Genomic DNA, 26,595 nt, shown 5'->3' with positions numbered 1-26,595 from the left:
TCCTTCCTTACTTCTCCAAGAATCGAACACTGTATCATTTCATGATCGCTATGACCAAGATGGCCTCCAACCATCACATCAGCCACAAAGTCCTTCTCTGTTCACAAACAACAGGTGCAGCAGGGCACCTTCCTTAGTCTGCTCGCTCACCAGCTGTGTCAGGAAGTTCTCTTCCACGCACTCCAGAAACCTCCTAGACTGTTTCCTCTCTGCTCTGTTGTACTTCCAGCAGACATCTGGTAAGTTGAAGTCCCCCATGAGAACAAGGACTAGTGATCATGAGACTTCTCCCAGCTGCTTATAGAATATTTCTTCTGCCTCTTCATCCTGGTTGGGTGGTCTTCCACCATATCTGCCTGATTTGCCCTCCCCCTGATTCTCACCCATAAACACTCACCATCATTACGCCCTAAACAATCAAAACACTCCTTAACATACAGAGCCACCCCACTGCCTCTCCTTCCTTGCCTATCTCTTCTGAAGAGTTTGTAGCCATCCATTGCAGCACTCCAGTTGTGCGAGTCATACCACCATGTTTCCATGCCAGCAACTATACCATAGTTTTCCTGCCGCACAATGGTTTCCAGCTCCTCCTGTTTGTAACAATAAAAGCACCACGTTTTTAAACCTCAAGTTTTATTTACATGAACTCAGTTGATGGTACAGCAGAATTTCTTACAGAACCCCAGGGTCTGTGCCTGCTTTCCAGGTGACTGAGAATGAGAAATCTCCTGTGAATATAATGAAGACTCAGATGACCAAATTTTGGTATCTGGGACTAATTGCAACTTAAAAAAAAATAATAGGGCAGCTGTTTACTGAAGAATTCAAAGCAGTTAGGCAATTATCAGAACCAGTCTGGGGTAAGACTTCAGACACTGCATTCATGCTGTGGTCCTAGAGAAAAACTTTACCTTTATGAAATGAAAACTGTTTTATAATTGTTTATCAACAGAAGGTATTTTATTCGGAGCCAGGATTTTTTTCCTGATAGACACACATGTATCCAACAGTATTTATGAGAAATTATTTTATGTCTGTAAGGACTGAAGAACAAACCATACAAATCTTCATCTGGATTCGGGAACTAGTACAGGCTACAACCACCCAAAACTTCAGCTTGTCTAAAGCTTATTTTTCACTATTTACTCAGTTACGTAACATGTTTTATAACTGATTAAAATATTATATTAAAAAAAAAAATCTACTACTTGTTAGCACAGTCCACAGTACACTGTTCCTTATGCCAAGCTGGGACAAGAGAAATTCAGGAGCCAAGAGTAGCCCAGGATGACCATCATCTCAGGAAAGGGAGTTTATTCATCTGAGTCCAGGTCACTGTCTCCTGCAATGGAATGAAAGTCCTCGCTGTCTTCCTCATCCTCAGACAGATGGACTTGACTTAATACACTTGGTCCACAGCGCTGCTGTTCTTCCTCTTCCTCCTCTTCTGAGATCTCATACCCTCCAATACTGCTGAAACTAGTATCTCTTGTGTTGGATTTTGGGTCTGGTTCTTCGTAGCTGCCATAACTAGAAGAAAGAAGATACTCTTGCTGTACCACCATTTCAAATCAGCTGCTGATACTGACAATTTTGTATTTAACTCCTGTAAAAGGTCCCTGGCTTGAAGTCCTTGTGGAACACTTGGAACCACTGTGCACTTCAATTCTGTCAATGGCCAGCTCTTTAGAATAAAAAAACCTGTTCTCCTGATGAAACAATTGTCTACCAGCATCCTCATCACGCCCTGATATACTCAGGGCAGGAAAAAAGATAACTCCATCACCTTCTGTCACCTTTACTGCAGACAGCCCATTCTCATCATCTTTTCTAGCATTTTCTGCTGACTATTGTCAAGGTACTGGGCTGGACCAACCATTTGTCTGACTCAGTGTGGCTACCTGTACCGTCATTTATTAGGCAAATATCAATAATAGCATTAAGGGACTGAATTCCACAAGTAGAAAAAAAACCAGAGAATCTAATGCTAATATTCTACAGAATGGCCAGAGAAGGAAGAGTAGGTCAGTATTCTCTCAAGCGGATGCAAAAAAATAAAGCTGATATTGCTGTACTTGTCATTTTCTAATAATGGAACTCCTTCCAAAATACAGAATATGTATATTCCTATTCTTTTGGACTTCAACTAAGCAGCTTCCTTTCAAGTAAGGAAATGCTTATTCTTAGAGGGAAAAAAAAACAAAACCAAACCAAAAACCCTAAAGTTAATCAGCTAAATCATCACTTAACTTCAAAGGCATCTTGTAGGTGCTGAGATTACCTATAAAAATACCTTTATTTGTCCTGCCTTCAAAAAAACACTATGTACAGGAAATCATCTAACTTAAAAGAAAGAACTTTTTTAAAATTTAACTAGAAACAAAACCAAATTTCTGTCGATAAGAAGTAAATTGCAATTATGGTAATTATGGTTGCGACACTAAAACTAGTGACAAAATAACGAAAAAAAAAGAGAGATTCTTCAGCTTTTTATAATAAACACTTCAGAAGTCTTTAGGAGAAGGGATTTGGTTTTGAAGAATTATTTTAACAAGATTCTCAGCTCTAATTACCTGATATTACTGTCCTCCATAACATGAGATGTCTCCCCACCATCTCCTTCATACGACATCATGCTTTCTTCATTGTCCATGCCCATGCGTGTGTTCTCTTGAAGAACATGAGGTTGTTTAGGTCTCACTGTATTGGGCTCCACATCTGAGTCACTGCCACTCTCACTCAGTTGGATAGCTGTGTAATAAACCAACATTTGGTCACAAATCAACAGTTTTGTTCTGTTAGTTACATACCCATTGCTTTGTTTTAAAAGCTACAATATTGACTGTAAGGAATGTATACAAAGTAGTGTCTCCACAAGGTAGCAGAAAGGGTATCTGGGAGGTGATACCACTTACTAAGTGCCCAATTCTGATGTTATTCAAAAGCAATCTCATTCTCACCATTACTCAAAAAGGCCTTATTTGCTTGTCTATTCTGAATAATTTTCCCCTAATAATCTTCAGAAGCCATCGCTAAATACCACTATAAGCTTTTCTGCATGGCAAGTGTTTCACTAAAACAGGGAAACAATTTGGAGAACCTTCAGACACCTCTTCCAGTTCTTGGTAATATTGACCATACTGTTTCATATCAAAATAAACATCGTGCTTTTACTAAACTGCCTATTCCTGGCTCTGCACACCAAATCATAATCCCAGTCTTTTCAGAACCATTTGCAGTTTCACTTTATGAAATACAATTGACTAGATCTTGTCTTAACTCTGCTTTCTTTTGTGTCTGTACTTACAGAACTCCTGTTCCATTTTGTTTTCAGTTCCACTTATGTTCATCCAGTTTTCTTATCTTGCCCTTTGGTATCTTTTCCCTTTTGACTACTAGACCACCTGACCTACATATCCCAATTATGCTCTACGCTCTCTACTGCATGTTTTTGTGATGGAAGCATGAGAAAATTAGCTGGATTTGTGAACAAGCAGTTTCTAGTCAACCTTTTCTAAAAAAAGACACCTACATGAGAAAGGATTATCTCCCTCTTCATCACTCCCATCATCATCATCCTCTCCATCCGACATGAGCAAATCTTCATAGAGGACACTGGCCTGGGGCTGCTGGGCTGATCCTTCTTCTTCATCAGCAAGGTCACCATCTGCATCTTCAACTTCCTAGGTCATACACAACAGGGCTAGTGAAGATTAAACAACATATAAACTACTGCTACTATTTCCAGCACATGCCTATTATTTATCACACTGTTCATTCTGAAGTATTCACTCATTTCCTAATGCTAACATTTTAAAACTACATTTAAGAGTCTAGTTATTGCTATGAATACTGCTGGTTTTCAGGGTGGCAGACAGAACAGACAACCCTTATACTATGGAGACTTCTACCACAAGTATGCAAATCAACATGTAGACTGTGACTGGGATTTCTGTAAATATACTCACTGGGGCTGGAGTCTTAGGTTTCCCATCATCATCCTCATCAAATCCTTCAATATCTACGTCAGAGTCTTCCTCGCCCAGCCTACCTCGCTGGCGCATCTGAACGGGGAACACAAATAGCAATACCATTGAGGAAGGCACTACTGGACATAAGTCAAAGGGTATGACTGACATCTGGACCACATCTGGGTGTGGAGTACAGGGGGGAAAGACAAAAAAACCCCCATATGTATATCACTCTCAGAGCAAGGATCCTTTGTCTCTTTATTCCAAGATCAGAGTCTCCATACACTTTTATCCTGATACGTTCATCCTTGAAAAGGGAGTCTCCAGCCTTACAGCACCAGAGTTCTTTGTTTACCTAGCTATTTCTGGAAAATACCACTAGATCTTTAAAAGTGCTTATTTTCACATAATATTTTAAAAGCAGACAGCGGTTTCCAACAAATCTTTGGCTGCCCTTCTCTGTCCTGTTCTTCCTTCAGTCATCATGAGTCCAAGGTAGAGAGGACATACAGATTCTGTCCCAAACACTGCAAATTGAAAGTCTACAGAAAGCTTGAAGACTTCCAAATATAGAAGGCATTCTCAAAGCTACAGACAGCCACAATACTAGACAGAACCTCTCATATTCAATCTCTGTTTGTCTGGATTGCTCAGAATAGCTCTCACTAGTCTTTCTGGTACCGCCTTCAGTCTTGTGGCCCTTGTCATCTTCTTCCTCCTTCTGGTAATTTATTTTCATGGTCATACTACTGCATCTCCTTCTGTTATTCCCTCTCCTCCAATGATTTTTTTTTTTTAAATACAGAATAAAGACAGTTTGTACAGCTTCTAATCATCACTGGATGCAATGATAATGATCTAATTATCACCTTCCAAGTCTGTAGAATATAATTCACCATTTCCCTATTCAGAATCAACAAGGAATTACATATTAGCCCTTTGTAGCATGAGTCACCAGGTTTCTACTCCCAGAAGTAGTGAAGCAAACAAATATATGGCCTTAGGCAGATTCTCTTGCAGCTTCTGATTCTCTATTCTTTGTTTTGCAGTGTCTCAATTCCCAGTGCTCTTTCATTTCTTCCTTTTCCCTCAGAGCAGTCAAAATGAAGGAAATTGCTTAACTTTTGAAATGGATTCCCTTCTCTGCTTGGGAAACCTGTTGATCTTTGTCACCTGTTTCCTACAAATTAATTGCCTCCCTTCAGTAATTTGCTTATACATTCCAACTCTCCAACCACATGAAAAAATGGAGGATTCTGACCTGAGTTCCTTGCTTCTCTGAGGTAGTGATGGGAGTGTCCATAGCAGACAAATTGCTCTCATCTTGATAGACTGAAGCATCACGAGACATACTGAGGGAAGTGTTGGTATCATACAAATCAGGTGGCTAAAGTATATGTGGAAACAGGAGACATAACATTCTCAGGCACTGTACTGAGACTAGAACAGTATCTTGAGAGGCAAGACTGGGATTTCGGGACTAAATGCAAAATGCATTTTTTGGCATGGTGTTTATATTATTAAACACTGTTTAATCAAAATAAGCTATTTATTTTTAAACCAAAAACATGGTTAGATGTAATGGCTCACAACCTCAGGTTTGAAGTTTACCAAATAGCAGATTTTAAAATAGAAGTCAGTACTTCTATGCAGTGCAATCCTACAGGGGCCAAAATCATAAATGAACTGCAAAAGGATTAGATAGATTTATAGACACTAGCCCTCTGCAGCTCACAAATACAACGGTCCAGATGTAACATCAGTTTAAGGTGCCTGAACAGCCAATTGCCAGAAGCAGAGAGGCTTCACTGTAAGAAGGATCACTGTATGTTTGCATTCACTTACTTCTGGTCCCTGCCAGAGATGGAATACTTGATTACATCAACATTTGGTTTGACTCAGCATGGCCCTTTTAATTTCCATTCCTACAGAGGAAATGGTGTTGCAACCACAAATGCTGCTATCAGATCTGGAAAAAGTCTATCACATATGAAATAGAATTGATTGAAAGTTGAAGCTTTGCTATATAAATCACTGTCTCAAGAGTCCCTAAAGCTGACAAAAGCAAGAAAAAAAGGGGATTTGGATAAAATGTTCTAAAAGCCAATCTGTAGTTTGCATGCCATTTGACCTCTGAAGAGTTAATGAGGAACTACAGATTAGGATTTTGATGAAATGCCCTTATAATACACAGTTTGATATATCACGACAATCCTGGAAGTGTTAAGAGCAGCAGCAATACCATTTAAATTAGGCAAAACAGGCTTCCTAAGAATTTAAACAGACATGTAAACCACAGACAGCTCTCCACTTGCTGTATTTGCTTTTTATATCCTGGAGTCCAACTCCTGAAGACACCTATGGGGACATAAATAATAGTCATCACAACTACATTTGAAATAAAGGGAACTAAAGCCAAGCAACCATCACCAGACCTGCCATCTGTGACAAGTTTGGGAGTGTGGGAAGTGGGAATGTACCTCCAGCCAAGCACCAGAGGGAAAGGGTGGCCTTCAGATGACAAGTTCAAGGGAGAAGTTCAGGAAACTCTCTCTTTAGCAAGCACAGAGAAGGAACAGACAAATAATTGGCTCAGGCCTCTCTTCCTCTCTCCTGATCACCAACTTGGAAAAAAATCAGAGCATGTAATACTCTGCTCTTGGGAGGGAAACCGTCAGATAGAGAGAAGAAAGACATATTTGTCCCTCATTCTCTGCAGTATTGGGATCATCCTTGATTCCATCTAATCTTCTTTGAAATGTGTCGATGGATAAGTTTCAACAACTAATCTCCAAAGACTCCCTTGCAGCCTGACACTTCTCATTGCCAGGAAGGTCTTTTTCTGTGGTACTCAGTTTCAGTATTCCCACCCTGTTGAATTCAATCATCATTCCTAGCAAGTTCTTTCTAGCTTTCTAAAATGCTACATTTTGGGGTGGTTTTTTTGTGGGGACAGATGGATGGGGGGTGTTAAATACTGCCCCAAAGTTGTTTTTAGCCTGCTATCCTGGCTCCAGCTATATAATCTTTGTAGTTATTGCCTAAACAAATTTTAAACTGATTTTTCTCTTAAAAATCGTCTTTATAAGATCTTAAATTGTTCCTGAAATTCAAGCCCCTCTTTTCTGCTCTGACTTTACTAAAATTAAATTCAACTTTCTGGATGTAATCACACCAGACTTGCACAGAACAGAAAAATTATTGGTCTACAATTGGGATGAACAACTGCAAAGAAAGCTTTGCTCTGGCTTCCTACACAGGGTATATAACATCTGAGTTTTGATCATTCAATTATTAGCAGAGAAATCTTTCCCAAGTCTTATGAACTTCAATAGTTTTTTTAAATAAACAAAAGGTACATCACTGACACTAGGATGACGTTCCCTGAACAGTTACCTAATTTATCAGGCAAATTCCAAAGGCAATTTTATTTTTCAGGAATGAACTTGTCATTCCTGGTGAAAGTTTTTTACTAATGTTTTTAAAAACAACCAAACAGCCCAAGGCAAGAAGAAGCATTAAAAAAAGTCTAAATAGCTTATAAAACTTTGCCAAACTGTAAACATTGAAAAAGCAGTCTGTCATACAATCTCTGGTACAAATTATGCTTCCACCTTGGTCTATAATACATACAAAATAACTGACACACACAATTGTCTGCTATAAAATAATAATGAAGAGTAAAACATGTTCTTTCTATTAGAACCAAAATAAAGAAATATAAAGAATCCCACCAAAGAATGTAGAGGAGTCATACTTTGCTGACCACATTAAGCAGTTTCTTTGCTCATAGCAATAAGCCTCTTCAACAATACCACCACGAAACAGCTCTCTGCCTTCTTCTCAGCATTACAGTATTGATCGTTTTTCCTCGTGTTCTCTTTACCTTTTCACTGCTTGCCTTCTGAGGGTTTCTAACTGCTACACCTGCAGAGTCTTTGAATTTCCAACCAACATTCACTTGTACCTGACTGTACACAGTTCATCTTGAGACCAGTTTTGCAAGTTGCTTGGTAAATTACCTTCTTTGTCTTAGGTATCTCACTCTCTGAAGCATCACAACTGCTTCTCATATTTATCCTTAAAAAATAGCTGTTAGCACACCATACAAGAAGATACTCTACTACAAGACAAACTGCAGACAGATGGAGAACAGTAAACAAAGAGGCACTTCTAGATCAAACATCCAGGATATTGAAACTAAAAGAAAGGAAGTGAAAACTTTGCTTGGTCACTTGCCTGTGGAGTGTAGGGACCAGGGGTCATAGGATCAAGACTTTCCAGTTCTGCCTCCTCTAGTGCTGCTTCCTTAGCAGTAGAGATGTCTCTCTCAAGTTGAGTTAGGTGCTCATCATACTAAGAACAGAGAAGCTTGATAAGGTTGCAGAACAGAAAATTGAAACATACAAAAATATTACAGTAGAGTTGTCCACATACCTCAGCTAAAGTTTGATAACAGATGTTTACAATCTCCTGGGCTGTTTTTGTGTACTGACTGTCTGGCCCTGTAGTAAGAAACAAATCTCTTTATGCATTCTGACATTTGCTCACTTCCAGCTGCTAAGACAGAAAGACTGGTTTTGGTTACACAGCTGTCATGACACGGGTCCCTAAATCCCAACACCTTTTGATCTAAGGAGAAATATAAAGCAGGGTTCACATTCAGCTAATGAAGAGCAACCTGTTTGTTCCAGCATTAAAAATATGATTTAGGATATAGGAAGGTTGCAACCTGTCAGTCTCAAGGAAATTCCCAGAAACAAATCACTGAAGCAGAGATGTGTACAGAACTAGAAAATCCTCACCAAATGTAACTGCCCCATTCTGCACAAGATGGTAAATAAAGCACCATGTGACAGTGAAAATGTCACTGTTTAAGCATCGCTTTTCTTGGCAGGAAAGGAAAGCAAGGATCAAGCTCAGGATTCACAGCTTCAGGCTTTGATGACACTACAGGTGCCCAGATGTAAACAAAAAAAGCTTCTATAAGTATGTTAGTGAGAAAAGGAGGACAAGGGAAAATATGGGTCCCCTCCCGAATGAAACGGGTGACCTGGTTACCCAGGATATGGAGAAGGCTGAGGTACTCAACGACTTCTTTGCCTCAGTCTTCACTGGCAAATGCTTGAGCCACACTGCCCAGGTCACAGAAGGCAGGGACTGGGAGAATGCAGAACTGCCCACTATAGGAGAAGATCAGGTTTGAGAATATCTAAGGAACCTGAAGGTGCACAAGTCCATGGGACCTGATGAAGATGTATCCACAGGTCTTGAGGGAACTGGCAGATGAAGTGGCCAGGGCACTCTCCATCATATTTGAGAAGTCCTGGCAGTCTGGCGAAGCTCCCACTGACTCGAAGAGGGGAAACATAACCCCCATTTTTAAAAAGGGAAAAAAGGAAGACCCAGGAAACTACAGACCAGTCAGTCTCACCTTCATGCCTGGCAAGATTATGGAGCAGACCCTCCTGGAGACTATGCTCAGGCACATGGAAAATAAGGAGGTGACTGGTGACAGCCACCACAGCTTCACTAGGGGCAAATTGTGCCTGACAAACTCAGTGGCCTTCTATGATGGGGTTACAGCGTCAGTAGATAAGGGAAGGGCAACTGATGTCATCTACTTGGACTTGTGCAAGGCATTTGACACTGTCCCGCACAACATCCTTGTCTCTAAATTGGAGAGACATGGATTCAATGGATGGACCAGTTGGTGGATAAGGAATTGGCTGGATGGTCGCACTCAAAGAGTTGTGGTCAACGGCTCAATTTCCAAGTGGAGAATGGTGACGAGTAGTGTTCCTCAGGGGTCAGTACTGGGACTGGCACTGTTCAACATCTTTGTCAGCAACATGGACAGTGGGATCGAGTGCACCCTCAGCAAGACTGCTGACGACACCACGCTGTGTGGTGTGGTCGACACGCTGGAGGGAAGGGATGCCATCCAGAGGGACCTTGACAGGCTGGAGAGGTGGGCCCGTGCGCACCACATGAAATTCAACAAGGCCAAGTGCAAGGTCCTGCACGTGGGTCGGCGCAAACCCAAGCACGACTACAGGCTGGGCGAGGAATGGATTGAAAGCAGCCCCGAGGAGAAGGACTCAGGGGTATTGATTGATGAGAAGCTCAACATGAGCCGGCAGTGTGCGCCTGCAGCCTAGAAAGCCAACCGTGTCCTGGGCTGCATCAAAAGAGGCGTGACCAGCAGGTCGAGGGAGGTGATCCTGCCCCTCTACTCCGCTCTTGTGAGACCCCACCTGGAGTACTGCGTCCAGCTCTGGGGGCCCCAGTACAGGAGAGACATTGAGCTGTTGGAGCGAGTCCAGAGAAGGGCCACAAAGCTGACTGGAGGGATGGAGCACCTCTCCTATGAGGACAGGCTGAGAGAGTTGGGATTGTTCAGCCTGGAGAAAAGAAGGCTCCGGGGAGATCTAATTGCGGTCTTCCAGTACCTGAAGGGGGCCTACAGGAAAGATGGTGAGGGACTATTTATCAGGGAGTGTAGTGACAGGACAAGGGGTAATGGGTTTAAGCTGAAGGAGGGTTGATTTAGATTAGATGTTAGAAAGAAATTCTTCCCTGTGAGGGTGGTCAGGTACTGGAACAGGTTGCCCGAAGAGGTTGTGGATGCCCCTTCACTGGAAGTGTTTAAGACCAGGCTGGATGAGGCTTTGGGCAACATGGTCTAGTGGAGGGTGTCCCTGCCCATGGGAGGGGGGGGTTGGAACTAGATGATCTTTGAGGTCCCTTCCAACCCAAACCATTCTATGATTCTATGATTCTATGTACAGAAGGCTTATTTTCACCACCTACCATTGTACTTAATGCTGTTGGCAAGGATGAGGTTAACATCATTCAGGAAAGTCTCTCTGTTCTGGTATTTGTGTTTGGAGATATTCTGGAAGAGATTATCATCCAGTAAGTAATAAAGTCTAAACATCTCTCAAGTGGCTCCTCAGTTCAAGCTACACACCTTGCGGATAGTCTCCAGATCCATTGGATTAGCAATCACCTTGTAATAATCAGGAACAAACTTCTTGTTAACTGGATGATGAAATGGCCAAGACTGAAGGAAAGAAAACAGACAAATTCAGAAAGATTCTATGTAGAATATTTTACAGTTTGAGCTACAAATTTCATAAAGCAAGTCTCCAGAACTAATTAATGCTCAAAATGTATGAAAAGTATTTATCACAAGGTATCTTGAATCCAATCATTTAGCTTCAGGGGGGACACAGAAAAAAAGATCTACCAGTTGGATTTTTAACTAGGTTTGCTGATACCTGTTTTGACAGTAGAACATGTAATACAAAATAATAAAGGATTTTAATATCACTGTTTCCTCCACAACATAACTGGAGTGTCCAGCAAGAACACTCATTGCTTGTAAAATAAACAAATAATTTAAGCCTCACAACAGGGACTATATATAACAATTTAACAGTTCATCATGGGGTGATGGCATAGAAAAACTCTAAAATCTGTTTCTAAACATCAGAAATGAGAACTTGGTGACAACGGAGAATGGAACCAACAAAGTTTTAAAAAGGGCAGGCATTAAGCCCTCTCATTCAGTCCAACCACTACAGACTCCTGTTCCTTACTCCATTCAGACACAATACACATTAAAGATGAGTCCTTATCTGTGCAGTTTTATTTGGTAAGCTTAAGGGTTGGTTGTTTGTTTTAAAATACTAACAAACTGGGACAACACTGGCTAAACCTGATCAATTAGAAATGAGCTTGTGTTTTATTTGCACCTGAAAACTGTACCTTTGCAGAGTGCTTCAAGATCTACCAAAGCAAGTGCTATAAGCAGCAGGAGAAGAGTATGTTTTATAATGACTATGCTTAATGAAAATCAGTGACTTCATACTAATGGGAGGCTGACACAGGTACTATCCAGGAGTGAGAGCAGCAGGAAAAAAACCTGGAACTCAGCCTTCACTTCTGGACCTATGCTGTAGTGAAGGGGGTGAGTACAGGTGCGTCTGTGCCAGTCAGAAAATCACAGGTCAGCTCCCTAACAGAGCACACACTTTTTTCTTTTATTTTTTTTGCAGTACACTAACAACCACAATGTAAATATACAGCCACAGGACTATAATTTTGCACATCGCACACACTCTCAAGCTACGTACATCTGGAACTGCCATCATTTTTTGAGTGACAATGTTATCCAAAATGAAGGAAAATGCCACTTGATCATCATCATCCAGGAGGGGATTAATTGCTTTTTCTAATCGAGCCAGTTTATCTTCCTTCTGCAATAAAAAGTAAGGAACATCAGTGGCTGACCCTAGATTAATAACTGTTAGTATCAGGATACTCTGTCACAAAGAGACTCCCGTTCACCTCTTCATGAAGGCACTCGTACATAAGGGGGAATAATAGTCTAAATACAACCCTACATACAAGATAAAGTAACTAGAGTAACAAACAAACATCTATTTTCCGAGAAAGACTCCAATGTGAACTGTTTAAAATTGTAAAAATTCAAATACACCCCGGGGTGGGGGGAGGAGTTCCCTTATTCATCTACTCTCCTTAAAGCCCTTTGTTTTGCCTACTCATGTCCTCTATCCTCAAAATCCTCAACCACCCCTGACTATCCCTCCCTCTTCACTCTGATCACATCTCATTCACAAGACTTGCCTCTTTTAGCTTTTCATCACACAGGTCCAGCATGGACTGAGATATCTGTGTCAGCGAGTGCTTTGGCCCTGCAAACACACAGAAAGTTCAGTGAGATTGGCCTGATGAAAAAGACCAATTATTTCACAATATGAATTTATCTTTACACCTAAAGCATCACTGATTATATTTCGAGTACATCTGGGAGTATATCCTCAAGTATATTCTCAATACACAAACTTACTAAAGTTTAGTATGGATTTTATATGAGAAAAGGTTATTTGTAGCAAATATTCACACTTCTGGTATGCATTCTGTTAAGGTTTGGAAACCCTATGGTAAAACACCTGTGCCTGTGGAAGACTGGCCTCTAAAACCTCCAAACTTTCAGAGTGTAAGTCATGAAATTTCAGGTTCATTCACTAAATCCAGTCAGGGAAGCAGAACTGCTTAGGAAGGCAAGATGGACATTAAAGGAATATTCAGAAAACCACCGCTTTAAATAATTTCACAATTCCTCAGATATGGAAACAAGTATTTGCAACAGAACTATGAAAAAAAATCTCATTTATTAGGATAAAACAGGGACTTAGCTGTCAAAATAATAAAGGAAGCAGTCAAGGCACAAAACCAGTGCCAGTGTCACCCTGAACGCTGCACAGCCCAGAGAGACTCAATGCAGCTCGGAGGTTTTTTTATCTGTCAAATGAATACTTTTTGGACAAAGACCTTTCTATCAGCAGTCAGAATACAGCTGACCTATAGTTGCTCAATGAATCAGCACTGTTACCCAGCTGATGCATGCTCTACTGCTTTTTTAAACTAGCTTTCTGAAGTTCCCAAATGGGGAAAAATTTATTGAAACTAAGAACCAAAATATGCAAAATCACTACAGTAAACTCTACTCAAAGCTACATGCACCAAGACAACAGATTAAAAAGGTGTGAACTATTCCTATTTGTATTGAAAGATTCATTCATTAAAGCATAATATTGAGAAAGTAAGTTCACAAGTATCTCCCCACTGATCCATGTCCAAAAGCAAAAAAGGAAGGACACTCATAATGTAGTCTACTGAAGACAATGTTTTGCTTAGCTTCACCCTATATGAAGGGGATATGCAGGACTTTGCTTCAGTGCAGTTTGACTTAATACACGCATCAGCGTCTTCAAACATAATTGAACTTCAATTACTACACCACAGTCATCATTTAGTCATTGTTAAATGCTAAAGTCCAGTTCTTTCTTATTTATGAATTAGCTTCAACATTAATATAGTCTTTCAGGTATATCTGGAAAAACATGTGTTTATTGTTGTCATTTGACAGTGAATTTATTCTGCTTTTCTGTTACTTTCATTATTTCTAAAAGTAAAAGATCCACAGCAGAAACACAGTTTCCCTCATTGTAAATAGCCTACCATTGTAAGTCGCACTGTTCTTAACAATTAGTTCCAGATGTTCCCTGAACTCTTCTCGGGATGGGTACTGCCGCTTACGAACATTTTCACGCAGGGTCTGTAAATCCATGGGCCGAGTAATAATCTTATAATAATCTTTGACAACTTTTGGATTTACAGGTGTATGAAAGGGGTATGTCTGAGGATGAAAAGAAAAAAAAAGAATGCATATTAACACAATACTAGCACAGCTAATCTCAGTTTAACTTCCACAGCTGAACAGGCATTACCATATAAAACCTTTACACAATCAGTTCCTTAACTGCACCAGGGAAAATATGATAATCTCAGCCCCACAGTGGCTATCACTTTCTTCTACAAAATATTATTTAATACCATTAAGAAGAAAAATCTCACAAAGAATTCTCAGATAGTATTTTTTTGTTATGCAGCACAAAAGTCAAGAAGCTGAGCTTTAAATTCTCATTTCAACTCAAATCTTTTATTCAATCTTTTGATTTTACAAGTTTCTGGTAAAATCTAGTCAAAAACAGTGAAGTACACAATTTTCTCCAGTGCCACATATATAAAAGTATTCCACATTGCTACATCAAATGTTATGCATCTTCTTCTAGTTTTGTTGGGGGAAAAAAAAATTAAAATCACATCCCAGGCTTTGAATATGTATCTATACAGAACTATTCAACATTATTTTATGTTCTGGACATTTTCATCTCAAAAAAGATTCTAAGCTGAGATAACATGAAATAATGCATACTAACTGTGTGCAGAGCAAGGGGGAAAGGGACTGTACACCACTCAGAAGAGAAAAGCTTAGCCTAATTTTGGTGTGTACAACACATAACCTACTAACCTACTTCAATCGCATTGCTTAAGACACAGATTTTTGTTCTCATAGTTTAAACTTACATTAGGAAGATCCCTTATATCATTGATGATGCCCTCCAAGATGGATGACAGTGTCACCATGGGATCTGTGCGCCGTCGGTGGATAGATTTATGAGGACGCTAAAGAAATTGGGACATAGAAAAATTAAGGCAGTTCCAAGATGCAAAATATTTACCCACAGAAATCCTAGGCAATTTAGTTTATTAATTTACTGAGTAGGTATCTGTTGCATGCAGAGGATGCACAGGAGTAGTAAAGAAACTGGCCAGTTAATACAAACAGAAGTAGAGATGCTGCAGTCAGCTCAGTAACTAACACCTTCACTCACGTTCAGATAATCACAGTGAACGGTTGTCCCTACTCGCCGCTTCTTCTTTGGAGGAAGCTGCTGTTTAGGAAACTTCAGCACCAGTGATTTCCTGCGAACCTCATCCGCACTAGGTAAAAACAAAAAAGTGTAATACTTTCTCTAGCCCTCTTGTGAATCAAGACCATTTGTCCCGTAGTATTGACCCTGGTCCCATCTGCCATAATACCTAATACACAATTGAAATACTGTACTGTATGTAAAGCCCTGTCTCTACTCCTGTGATTAATATACATATGAGTAGTGTGCTCTACGCTCTAAATTGTTTTTTCTTACTACTTATCGGTATCTCTGCTTCTACTCTTACCTCTCAATCAGTTGTTTTCCCAGAACAATTTTTGTTCCTTCTACTTTGATGAGTTCTTCATTATCATTGTGAATTACTGTTTTTTCCAGCTCTTCCTCCTGTTCCTCTGTCATTGCAACAGGATTAGAAGGTGGGGCATTTGTTTGATAGTAAAGAGGGCAGAACTTATTAGTCCTCATATGGCCAATTGCACCACAGGCTCCACATTTTAGCTGCAAAAATACAAGATGACAGATCAGAATTCATACATAGGCTCCTAGTTTAGAGGCAAAGCGTAATTAAAATCCCCTAATCAGACCTGTAGTACATCACTAGAACAGAAAACTTCTCCAATACTCAAGACCTGTTTGCATGCTTTACATGTGGATATGCTCACTTTCAAGTCTGGACGCTCTTTCATTTTCTTGGGCTTCTTTTCTGGAGGGCCCTTGAGTTTCTCTTTTTCTTGGTTCCGTTTTAACCGCCGTAATTGCTCCTGGATCCTGCGCCGCTCCTTCCGCATTTCCTCACGGTGCTGTTCATCAAATAGAGCAAACTTTCGTCTGTGGCAGAAAAAAAAAACCACAAGTTTTTCATCTGAGTTGATGATTTACCAGGTAATCTTCTGCCAGGTCAATCACTACACAAAATGGACAGCCATGCAATCTCTCTCTCTCCACAATTACAGTGCCAGGCCTCCACACTCAACTCTACATTTCTTCATACTGCCAACAGAATGAAATCTACAGTCTACAGGCAAAGTTAAAAAGAAAAAAAATCACATAGGTCTTACATGAACTCTTCATCCTTGGTAGTCCGTATTCGGCAGTAGGCATCAATAACAGCGGGCTTCCGAACTGTCTCACACCTCACATATTCTTTCCCATCCTCATCTCTAAATGTGCGATAGATTTTGAGGCGGCGGCCAGTGGCAGAGGAATTAAGGCTCGTTACAGAGGCAGTGTCATCATCTTTGTGGGAGTTTGCTGAGGCACCTGAAGCTACAAAAGAGTCTTTTATTTACTTTTAATTTCTTGCACACTGTAGAAACATCACTGTTTAAATACAGCGGATAGTTTTGGCTTAGAAACTTCCAAGACGCAAATTTAGGAAAATCTAAGCAATAGAAGTCTTTCCCTTGCTTGCTCATGTTCTCTTATTATGACATATATCAATTTGAAACTAAGGTAAACTACTGAATTATCCACATGGATTATAAAGCCAGAAGGAACAGCTACAGTCAACGAGGACCCGCAGGTGCCTAAGTGCAACGTCTAACGCAACTGCAACACAGCACTCCAGATTGCTTATAGTTACAGTGGTTTTGATCATGGGTACGGAGATCTGGCAGAAATCGATGGTCAACAATTATCCAGTTCTCCAACTAGTGTTACAACCAGTGAGCTAGCCTTGTCTCATGTGACCACAGAATCTTTCCAGCACCATCTACAATTTTGGTTGAGAGATTTTGTTCAAAATAACATTGGATATATTTTCCTAAGGCAACAATCATCATCAAATCTTCCACATATCCCTCACTAAATCATTCCAGTAATTGTTTAATTAGTGATTTATTCCCAGTCTGGGTTTCCAACAGCAAAAATAATGTTGACTCAGATGCAGCAGAGCTCAACTTTGCTCATACACATGGAACAAGTAACAGTGGTCATGAGCACCCTCATACAGACAGAAATTCATTCACAGGTCAAATACTTTTACCTGCCAATTAGGGACATGTTAAGTTCTCCGTTGGAATGCACTTAAAATAAATGCATCTCCAAGAGATCCAAATCTGGCAGCTGCCCAACTACCTCCCAAACACACTGCTACACCACACAGTATAATAGACACTGCTGTAAGTCTATATACTATGCCTATCTGTTTCACATACATAGCTGTGTTTACACACAAGATCCAATTAGAGTACCATAGGCTGGCTGCAGGAACTATTTCTGAACACATCTTGAGAAAATGACTCAAAAATACTCCCCCCAAGAAGGGAAACTTAAGCAGCATGCAGCAGTAAATATCTAAAGAAATACCAGAGTAAGTTTAAATAATCAAAGCTATGGGGCAAAGAAAACACTTTAGCCAGTAACTGCTCAGGAGAAGGAAGAAGCCCCAGATAAGCGTGTTTATGCATTCTCCCTGTAAAGAATCCACACGCTCCTCTGAGAGGCCAGATCAGCACACTCTGCAGCCTGACACAAAGTTCTGCATCCTTTCCCAGGCACATTCTGGTGGTTGCAGCTACTTACAGAGCCCCTTTTTGTCCCTCCTGTCCTTTTTACTCCTCTCTTTGTCATTGCCACTGTCTTCTCCCAGAAGCATCCTTTGCAATTCCTTTCGTTCCTGCTCTTCCCTTTCCCGAGAGAGCTGAGAACTAGTTTTCTTGTTCTGTAACATATTCTCGATATTCTTTCCCATCTCTTCAAAGTCACTGTCTTCAGCTGAGCTGCTATCTGTGTCTGTTGACAGGATCTCAGTAGATTCCAGAACCCTGAAACAGGAGGCACCTTGAAAGTCAGTTAGGTGGGTGGGTGTGTCCAAAAAAAAAAAAAAAAAATTAGCCTGTTACCTACCTGGACACACAAAGGTAAAAATAACGCAAAGGTTTGAAAATTAATGCTGCAAATCACTACTACAAGAATAGGTATAATAAAATCCCTTCTCAGTCTGGGATTACTCCTGCAATCCCCCTGTCCAAAAGATCAATTGTTCCAAGTCAATCTTCTCCAACAAATGGATTTCTTCATCATCAACAGTACTATATTCCCTCCCCACTCTCAGGTCTTGGGCCAGAAGAAGGAATAAAGCATGAATTTTTCTTACAGTTCTAAAGAATAGGACATAGAATAGGTAGCTGCTACCCAAGAGAGATGGCAAAGTGATGTGAAAGAATGAAAGACAGGGAGAGATGGAGAGAGAAAGGACATAGGGTGATGAACTACTGACCTTCGGAACATCGAAGGGTTGATTTAGATTAGATGTTAGAAAGAAATTCTTTACTGTTAGAGTGGTGAGGCACTGGAACAGGTTGCCCAAAGAGGTTGTGGATGCCCCTTCACTGGAAGTGTTTAAGACCAGGTTGGATGAGGCTTTGGGCTACCTGGTCTAGTGGAGGGTGTCCCTGCCTTGGCAGGGGGGTTGGAACTAGATGATCTTTAGGTCCCTTCCAACCCAAACCATTCTACGATTCTATGATGCTATGATCTCATGCCATTATACGTGGCAGACTATGCAACTCATTCTACCTTTCCAAAAAGTCTATGACAGCAAGACACTAATGCTAACCCATAAGTTTCTATTAACAGCCAAAGCACTCTCAGTGCTGTATTTTGTGGGCCCAACCAGTTGAATCAACATCTATACCACTACATATCAGTGAGACCCAGGGCATACATAGTTCTGGATTTTTAAGGTGGGGTTCAAGGCTGTAAACATCAGATAAGAACTTACTTATTTTGTAAATCAAAGATGCGCTGACACTCTTCTTTGTATCTCTCCTGATGTTCTGCTACAGAAAACCGAGACCCACGTGCAAATTTGCTCATAGGACCTTCCCCTGAACGAGCCTGCTCTGTAGACATTGTACGTACCACATCAATCACTTCCCACCGGGACAGCTTCTTTATCTGAAAGAGGAAGACAGTTAGAAATGGCTTTAGACATACAACTGAGATAGCTGACTGTGGATTTCAACTACTTTCCACACAAGGACAGAGTAGAAATGTATTTGTTCCTTCCATCATTAGCTGCTGATCCATTAGTGAAGAGAACTCTGTAACCTGCTTCAGATTCACGCTCACCTCCTCTTCAGGCACTCCAAATTTACGCAGAAGCTGTTTGGCATTTTTGAGAGAAAGTCGGCGCAGATCAGCATCTGTCCCAGTCACTGTCTTTTTCACTGGCTGAGGTTCTTTATCATCCTGTTCAGAGGAAGATACAGCCTATTAATGTTGTCACATAATAGTCTTTCCTAGGCTCGTCTTCTGGTATTTTCTCTTCCTGATGCCCCATATTTACTCCATTTCTCCCACATGACTTTCCAGTTATTGCTCCTTGTCCAACCCAACCTCGCAAACTATACCTTCTGCTGAGTTGGTTTGTTTGGAATCTTCACATAAGAAAATCCTTCACCACAGCCAGTAGGATCTGCTACACCAGTCACTTCTAGGAGGCACTTGCCCTTCATAGCAGCAATGAAGGCTCGTGTGGTGTTCCATGGAGCCGTGCGCACCTGCCAGCAACAGAAACATGCTCTCACAATCCTGCCACCATCAAGGAGAATTTCAAGCTTTTATTTTTGATTCTTCCAATCAAATTGAGAACTTTTCAATTGACATAACGAAGCTGAATTCCACTTCTTGATCCTTCAGCTGCCCTGACAAAACTTTTATGAAGAAGCAAGGTGCTAGATAACTCACAAAAGGTATTTAAGGCAAAAAGCCTAGTACTGAAATGACCTAGCAAGAAGGACACCCAAACACAGGTATAAGCTTGGCAGCAGAGTTCCCAGGAAAGTTGCAAGAACATTTGATCTACTGAATCCTACTTTAAATATGTCCTTTATATTTAAAGACCTCATTTCTCTCCTGCCATGCAGATTTATATATTGGCATACGTGCTCATGCATCGCTTTGACAGTACCTCATCATCAATCTTCATTTGGAAATCTTCTTCATTCTCCTCTTCTGGTGCAAAGAAGGATTTCTCCCCGTAACCTGCATCCTTCAGAGAAAGATTTGGAAAAAATGAGTACCTAGTCTTACAAAGGTTACCAAAGAGAGAACTAGAAATGTATTATGAATCTCCTGTGGATACTTGTCATGCTGAACAAGCACACTTCCACAGACAGCTGTTTGCAAGATTCACTGTGACCCACAGTGTCGCAGATGTCAAACTAACCAGTATTTTGACAAACTCCATAACTAAATATTGCACTTGACTTAAAAAAAAATAACCAGCCTCTCTCACAGCCACATACTGGTTACTTTCTGCTGTAGAGCTCCAGGTAGAAAATAAGCCCTTCCTTTTACCTTCCCTTTGATATCTTTGAGCATAGCTAACTCAATAGCTATATAATAGGTGGTAAGAATATAATGTCTCTCTAAGAGCTTAATTCCCTTTTCACACAGCAGAAAACTTAGCAAATTGCCCAGTAGTGAGGGGCCTAATTTATAGCAAAATTAGCTGTAGGCAGAAGGTGTTACCTAGCCTAACCCTTCACAGAACTACTTGTCAGTAACTTGCCTTATAGCCTACAAGGACTGTTTACCTTTAGTCGTTGTTCAGCCGCAATCATACTGTAATAAGCGCAGCACTGTTCTGGGGATACCATTGCTCTGATCTCTTCCTCTGTTGGCAATCTGAAATCTGGCTTTAAAACCCACCAATTTGAGTCCATCCCTGAAAAATGCACAGATCAAACACTGAGTAATTTCCTACAAGTGTCGGATGTCATCGTAATCCTAACTGTATTTCAAGATTTTGTACCCTGCTGCAACGCTGGCAAAATGAGCAAGTACAACAAAGCTGTGACACTTGGACCACTAAAAGTGATAGGTATTTTTGTTCTGCATTCGTCTAAATCAACACCTTCTAACTCAGTGCCTGTTATATCAGCAAACACCAATACATTCATGTTCATTCAATGTATAAGCTACATTCCAAAAGGATTTAATCCACCTTTCACTTCCTCACCTCAAACTACTTTTCCCTGTGGGTAGCCCAAAAAGCTTTGTATTACCACCTGTTTATTATTCTGCATACACAAAAATCAGAACTCAGGCTCTCAGAGCACTAATAGACTCGTGAAGTTGGGACAAGCTTCTACTGGCACATATTTGCTTGCAAAACACAACACAGCCATACACAGAAGGAAAGGAACATCTATGTGTTGGTGTCATACATTGTTACTTTACCACCAAATCATTGTCCAAAGGGTTATAAAAAAAATGTCCAAACTGTAGCAATTTCTCACCATCAAGCACACTTGAGCCAAAAGAAAGTGCACATTTATAAAAATTGGAACAAAAAAACCTATCTGATTACATTTCATCTCTTCAAATAGATGTTTTCAAAAATGGTTTATCAGGAGATGTTGCCTCCTCCTGCTCTGTTTGGAACTCTAAGAGCAGCAAAGAATGTGACTGATTGCCACATAAAATCTTTAAATACCTGTGCGTTTGAAATCAGCACAAAGCTTTAGACGCTTTCGGATGCTACTCTCTGAGTGCGAGGGAAAGGCCTTCTTGATATCCTCCATGCGAATTCTCCGAGGACGGTCTCTGCTTTTCCAGAAGAGGCGATAAATAAAAACCTACAAAACAAGACTCATCTGTGATGTCTGAAGAAAGAATACAACAAACCTGCAAAGACAATATAGACAACACTTTTTCTAGTTACTGTTTCAGACTTCCTGCTTAAAACCCATTGTTTCTTATAATTTTACTTAGTAAAGTTTTCCAAGCCACATGTCTGCTTCAGGTTCAGCTATTTTTCAGAACAAGATACAGAAAAAAATATTTGTCTTGAAATTTTGTATTATCACATTAGAAATGTGCACACTTTAATACAGAAACTTGAACTCCAGGAATGGCAGGGATCTTCCTGCTCTGCAAATACCTCTTGAGTTATAATTTGGAATTAAACTGACAGTAAATTACTAGAAATTTTCTCCAAAATCTAAATTCGGGGATATTTATTTGTCCCAAAGCTTAAATACTTCAAGATCTAGAAAACCAACAAAGACCTATGAAGCAACTCTAATTCTGTTCTATGTAATAGGACTGCAATAAGATCCCTTAATTGTCTCTTAGTAAACCCCATGTAACTGTCATCTTATACAGCATAACCACTTGAAAATTCATTCTAATTTCTTCAGTTTCCTAGACATTTATATAATCTTATAACCTTTTATTTTGGCTAATAAAAAGACTCTATCATATACTTATCTGATAGGATGCAAGTAAACAAAAGAAGCATGACAACCAAAATGGTCTGTATGGTTAACATCCAACTCTTGTAGTGCGCTCACCTCACAATAACAATAAAAAAAACCCCAACAAAACAAACAAACAAAAAAGGAAGACATAGCAGGGCAACGAGCTTCTCAAATTAAGGCTGTTGACACGAGGCCCATGCCTATGCCATGGGCTTCCTTTAAGACCCCTCAGATCCCCAAACTGTCTCTTATCACATACCTGCAGAAAATCTCTGATATGAGTGTTAGCTCGTTTAGAATTGGGACCAGGTACTTCATAAAGTGGGCACTCCTGACCAACTACAAAAATATCTACTAATTCTCGAACATAATAGCCTTGTCGTGTCCGGATAATCAGGAAATCTGTTTCAGGCATCTTATGTAAATAGATAGGGGCCCGGAAAAGGTTGTTTTCAAATGCCTAGTAAGAGAAACAAATCAAAGTTTGAAAGTCATGTTTTGATCAAATTTTCTGTAACTCAATCTACAAAAAAGAACTTAAAAACCCAACCAAAAAGTCATTTCAATGGTACACCATTATTTATATCACAATATATGTAGATGCGCAGTCAGAACATTCCTTGCTTATGCAGAGAATAATCCAGGACAAAGCACAAAACCATAAGAAACACTAGAACAAATGCAGAAAGAGTTTGAAGGGCTCTTTGGATTGACCTTTAAGGAGGTACTTTAAAAAGGGACAGAAAGAACACATATGCAGAAGAACACTATAACCACAGAAATTAGCCCAGGACACGCACAGAGTGTGGGAATAGGAGAAGGCAACAGAAGCAAGGACTGAAGACTTTGCTCAGGAAAGGAGGCTGTAAGAACCTAACCAGAAAAGCAGAGAGCAGCAGAGTTCAGCATTTAAAGGTAAGAAAGTCTAAAGTAACACCAATGAGGCACTAGACCAAGCGGAACTGGAAAGACCATTCTCTTCTATAAAGGGTGTTCTCCACCCATAGGGCTTCCACAAGCCTTACCTGCTACTCTCCCACACTACCCTCATCTGCATTGCAAAGCTTTCGCTGAAATGACCCTGTCCTCACTTCAAGCTTTCCAGAAGTCCTGTTTTATCCATGATAAAGTACTCTTAGCCTTGAACAATTAACATTGTCAGTTCTATGATGAATCTCTAATCAACTTTCACCTTACTTTTTTCCTGTGGTACATCATGGACAGAATTATTGCTGCAGCATGAGCAGCTAGCGTTAACTGAAATACAAAATCCGTGATAAATGTAAAAATAAATGTAACTGGGTGGTCATTACAACATTCTTAATTCTTCTCCCTATCTCAACTGCATGTATTTCAGCCACAGAGAAAGGCTCATAAAAGCAGAAGTCTACACACCTGACTAGTAACTGGCATGCAGCAGACTAGCAGTGCAATTCTCAGGAAGCACACATAAGGTTTTGCTTACACATCCTGGACCGTGATACATCCATGATTTCCATCCCCTCCAACACTTATTTCTGAGTTCCCCGACACTCAAGCAGCTTTGGCCTTCCTCTCAGTCCTCTCTAACAGTATTTCTAATGCCATTACAAAGCAAAACAGCAACTTTCTGCAATTCCTATCAGTCCTACAACAATTTTAAAAAACATACGACATATATATATGTATTTAAAAAGCCAAGAACTAAATTATCAGTAAATAAAGAGACTTAAACTAGAAATGAAACTGAATCTTTTATTTTGAAAGTTGAGCATTATTTGTGATTCAATAAATATGTCATGAAACATTCTGCCTATTACTCCACATTCAACTTTTCTGTCTTATGCTTGTTTTTCTCACCTGCAGTAACTGGCCTGGATGCAGAGAACCCAGGAACGGAGAAGTGTGACAATAAACAGTCTCTCCATATTTACAGTCTGGAGCTCCTGGATCTTTGCCAGGTTTCTGCAACATGCAATGAAGGTGCAATTAGCACTCAGGGAGAGGCAGAAGAAAATCATCGTCCAACAGCAAAACCTGCATACTCACCCTTTTGTAGTAATTTTTAATTTTTGTTGCCATGCCAACCTGCATCATTAAAGGGGCATTTTCCTCACTGTATTCAGCTAAGATGAGATCTCCATCCTTGCCAGTTAGGTCCTGTGGTGTGCGCATGAAGAACATTTCACCCCCACCAGAAGCCTGACGCTCCTGCTCTCTCATCTGTGCCAGTGAAAAGACAAGTGTTAGGAAGACAGCACATCAAACAGATCTGCTGTGCAAATGGAGCCACAGCAGACATCACATAGAGAGAAAAATAACTGTACCTTGGCTTTCTTTTTTATGTGCTTCAGCAGAGGTTGCACAGCATGGGGCCCTGGTTGGGACAAGGCACCGAAAGAGTACTTCTTCAGGGGAGGCCGATGAAACTGTCGGAGCTTCATAGGACCCATATGGGTGGGAAAGAATGGTTGGCGAAGTTCCACTGCTGGGATAGAGTGCTAATACAGGAACAAAATGCAGGTTAAGAGTGACACATATCATCTCAAAACCAAGATCATCCTCCTATCCTGCTAACCCTTATATAACAGAACCTAGTAATATTTTTAAGTCTGCTAACAAATTCACTTGTTATGATACATGTTGCCTTTTGACAGAAAGTGCTTACATCATATATAGGTTTTTCCCTTCTGTACAGAGATGACTTTAATTTTAGTATTTCAAATGGTACTCAATTTGAGGATTTTTTTATTAACTAGGAGCATGGAAAGCCATTATCCCTCTCAGTGGGAGAGAAGGGCATTTGGAATTATATACATTTTTTCCCATTACAGAAGAGGCTGGAATCAGATGAGTTTTAGAAGAGGTCACTGAATACTGAATACCACAATGAAGGAGGCAAAAAAAAAAATCACCTCTTCACCTACAGCTAGTGAGCAGTAGTTCAAATTAATAATTATCTAAATTAATAATTATCTAAATTATTTTTAATATCCAGATTAAAACACATACTAGTAGAAGTATAGCCTCACTTCTTGACAGTCTGCACCACTTTCCCCCCTCCCACTACTGCTTCAGAAAGAGTACAGAAACAGATACCAAACGAAAGCATGGCTAGTATGATACAGCAAGATCTAGCACCTAAACCTCAGTTTGATGGCGCAATCAAGAAAAGTTAGTTCAAACTCCTTTCTAATCTTTTTAATTAAACAACATTAAAAATCTGTCTCATGAAAACTTAACTGACATACTGTAATCTAAATTCTATCTTTCTACAAATCCTAAATCGTACTCTGAGCTAGGAACATCCTACTAAGACACTTTATAGCCAACACTACTGTGACTACCTGAATGATGTTGCCTCCAAAGGTTCCTCGAAGTCCCTGCTGTTTGGGGTAGTAAAACTCATCATTGGAGAGGTTCCAGGGATCCTTCACCTCTGGCTGAGACATGTTCTAATTCAATTTTAAACACAGAGAGAGAGGTGTCCAAAAAAAAAATAAAATCACTTCTTCCACATCATTACCAACCTTCAAGGTGCTAAAGCTTATGCTGACCTGCTGTGGTTCTTCCTTGATGACACCTGTTTTACCCAACAGGATTCGACTCTTCTTTAGAGAAGATTCTTTCTTGTTCTCCTTGGACGGAGAGTTCAAAGTCATTTCTTCCTTTTCATCAGGAATTTCTAAAAACACAAGTAATCACACTGTAGGGCGTTTGTCTTAAGGTTCCCATGTCGGCACCACAACCTCCTACTGAGCTGTGGCTTGGTCCAGACATTTTAGCCTTTTTGTTCAGTTTCTGCGGTGACCGTCCTCTTTCTACACTCCTCCCTCTTTTCCTCCATACAGGTTAGTATGAAACAAGCTCAACAAACACAGAAAAGCTCCATGCTTAAATGTCTACCTTACCTTCTTCAGCAGTGAGTAGATTTGAGGGGGGGGCGGGTGACTGTGGTGATTTGCTTAGGGTATCCACTGCTCAACACAAAATTTACTAATAATCTAATCGATCAAAGTACAAGCAATAGCATCTGTTCTGCCAAAGCTATTCTAAAGAGCTGAGAGTCAAAGCAACAGGAGAGCCAATACTCTTTCCCAA

The 26,595-nt window shown here is 40.2% G+C and overlaps 1 protein-coding gene across 10 annotated transcripts in view; it reads right to left on the bottom strand.

The window, feature by feature from the left end:
• Positions 1 to 941: 941 nt before the first annotated feature.
• The window catches only part of TAF1 (TATA-box binding protein associated factor 1), a 35,104-nt gene continuing 9,450 nt past the window's right edge, over positions 942 to 26,595 (bottom strand). For 7 of the 10 annotated variants that reach the window (XM_075763328.1, XM_075763333.1, XM_075763329.1 and 4 more), the window contains 30 exons: positions 26,052 to 26,179; positions 25,842 to 25,949; positions 24,822 to 24,995; positions 24,544 to 24,717; positions 24,355 to 24,459; positions 22,775 to 22,975; positions 21,750 to 21,891; positions 20,848 to 20,978; positions 20,220 to 20,300; positions 19,660 to 19,809; positions 19,379 to 19,498; positions 19,029 to 19,204; positions 17,828 to 18,069; positions 16,363 to 16,570; positions 15,967 to 16,132; positions 15,591 to 15,802; positions 15,245 to 15,353; positions 14,937 to 15,035; positions 14,028 to 14,205; positions 12,630 to 12,697; positions 12,116 to 12,238; positions 10,948 to 11,040; positions 10,788 to 10,872; positions 8,412 to 8,479; positions 8,214 to 8,330; positions 5,236 to 5,361; positions 3,972 to 4,067; positions 3,536 to 3,686; positions 2,577 to 2,754; positions 942 to 1,533 (listed from right to left, as the gene is read on the bottom strand). In XM_075763328.1, the coding sequence (XP_075619443.1) occupies positions 1,317 to 1,533; positions 2,577 to 2,754; positions 3,536 to 3,686; positions 3,972 to 4,067; positions 5,236 to 5,361; positions 8,214 to 8,330; positions 8,412 to 8,479; positions 10,788 to 10,872; positions 10,948 to 11,040; positions 12,116 to 12,238; positions 12,630 to 12,697; positions 14,028 to 14,205; positions 14,937 to 15,035; positions 15,245 to 15,353; positions 15,591 to 15,802; positions 15,967 to 16,132; positions 16,363 to 16,570; positions 17,828 to 18,069; positions 19,029 to 19,204; positions 19,379 to 19,498; positions 19,660 to 19,809; positions 20,220 to 20,300; positions 20,848 to 20,978; positions 21,750 to 21,891; positions 22,775 to 22,975; positions 24,355 to 24,459; positions 24,544 to 24,717; positions 24,822 to 24,995; positions 25,842 to 25,949; positions 26,052 to 26,179 (4,226 nt within the window). In that variant the 3' untranslated portion in view covers positions 942 to 1,316. The remainder of the gene's footprint in view (positions 1,534 to 2,576; positions 2,755 to 3,535; positions 3,687 to 3,971; positions 4,068 to 5,235; positions 5,362 to 8,213; positions 8,331 to 8,411; positions 8,480 to 10,787; positions 10,873 to 10,947; positions 11,041 to 12,115; positions 12,239 to 12,629; positions 12,698 to 14,027; positions 14,206 to 14,936; positions 15,036 to 15,244; positions 15,354 to 15,590; positions 15,803 to 15,966; positions 16,133 to 16,362; positions 16,571 to 17,827; positions 18,070 to 19,028; positions 19,205 to 19,378; positions 19,499 to 19,659; positions 19,810 to 20,219; positions 20,301 to 20,847; positions 20,979 to 21,749; positions 21,892 to 22,774; positions 22,976 to 24,354; positions 24,460 to 24,543; positions 24,718 to 24,821; positions 24,996 to 25,841; positions 25,950 to 26,051; positions 26,180 to 26,595) is intronic. The other 3 variants (XM_075763331.1, XM_075763336.1, XM_075763338.1) reach the window with 2 other exon arrangements.

The sequence above is a fragment of the Balearica regulorum genome, chromosome 11 (assembly GCF_011004875.1).
Source record: "Balearica regulorum gibbericeps isolate bBalReg1 chromosome 11, bBalReg1.pri, whole genome shotgun sequence".
NCBI lineage: Eukaryota > Metazoa > Chordata > Aves > Gruiformes > Gruidae > Balearica > Balearica regulorum.
This window is presented reverse-complemented; position numbering and strand designations above follow the sequence as displayed.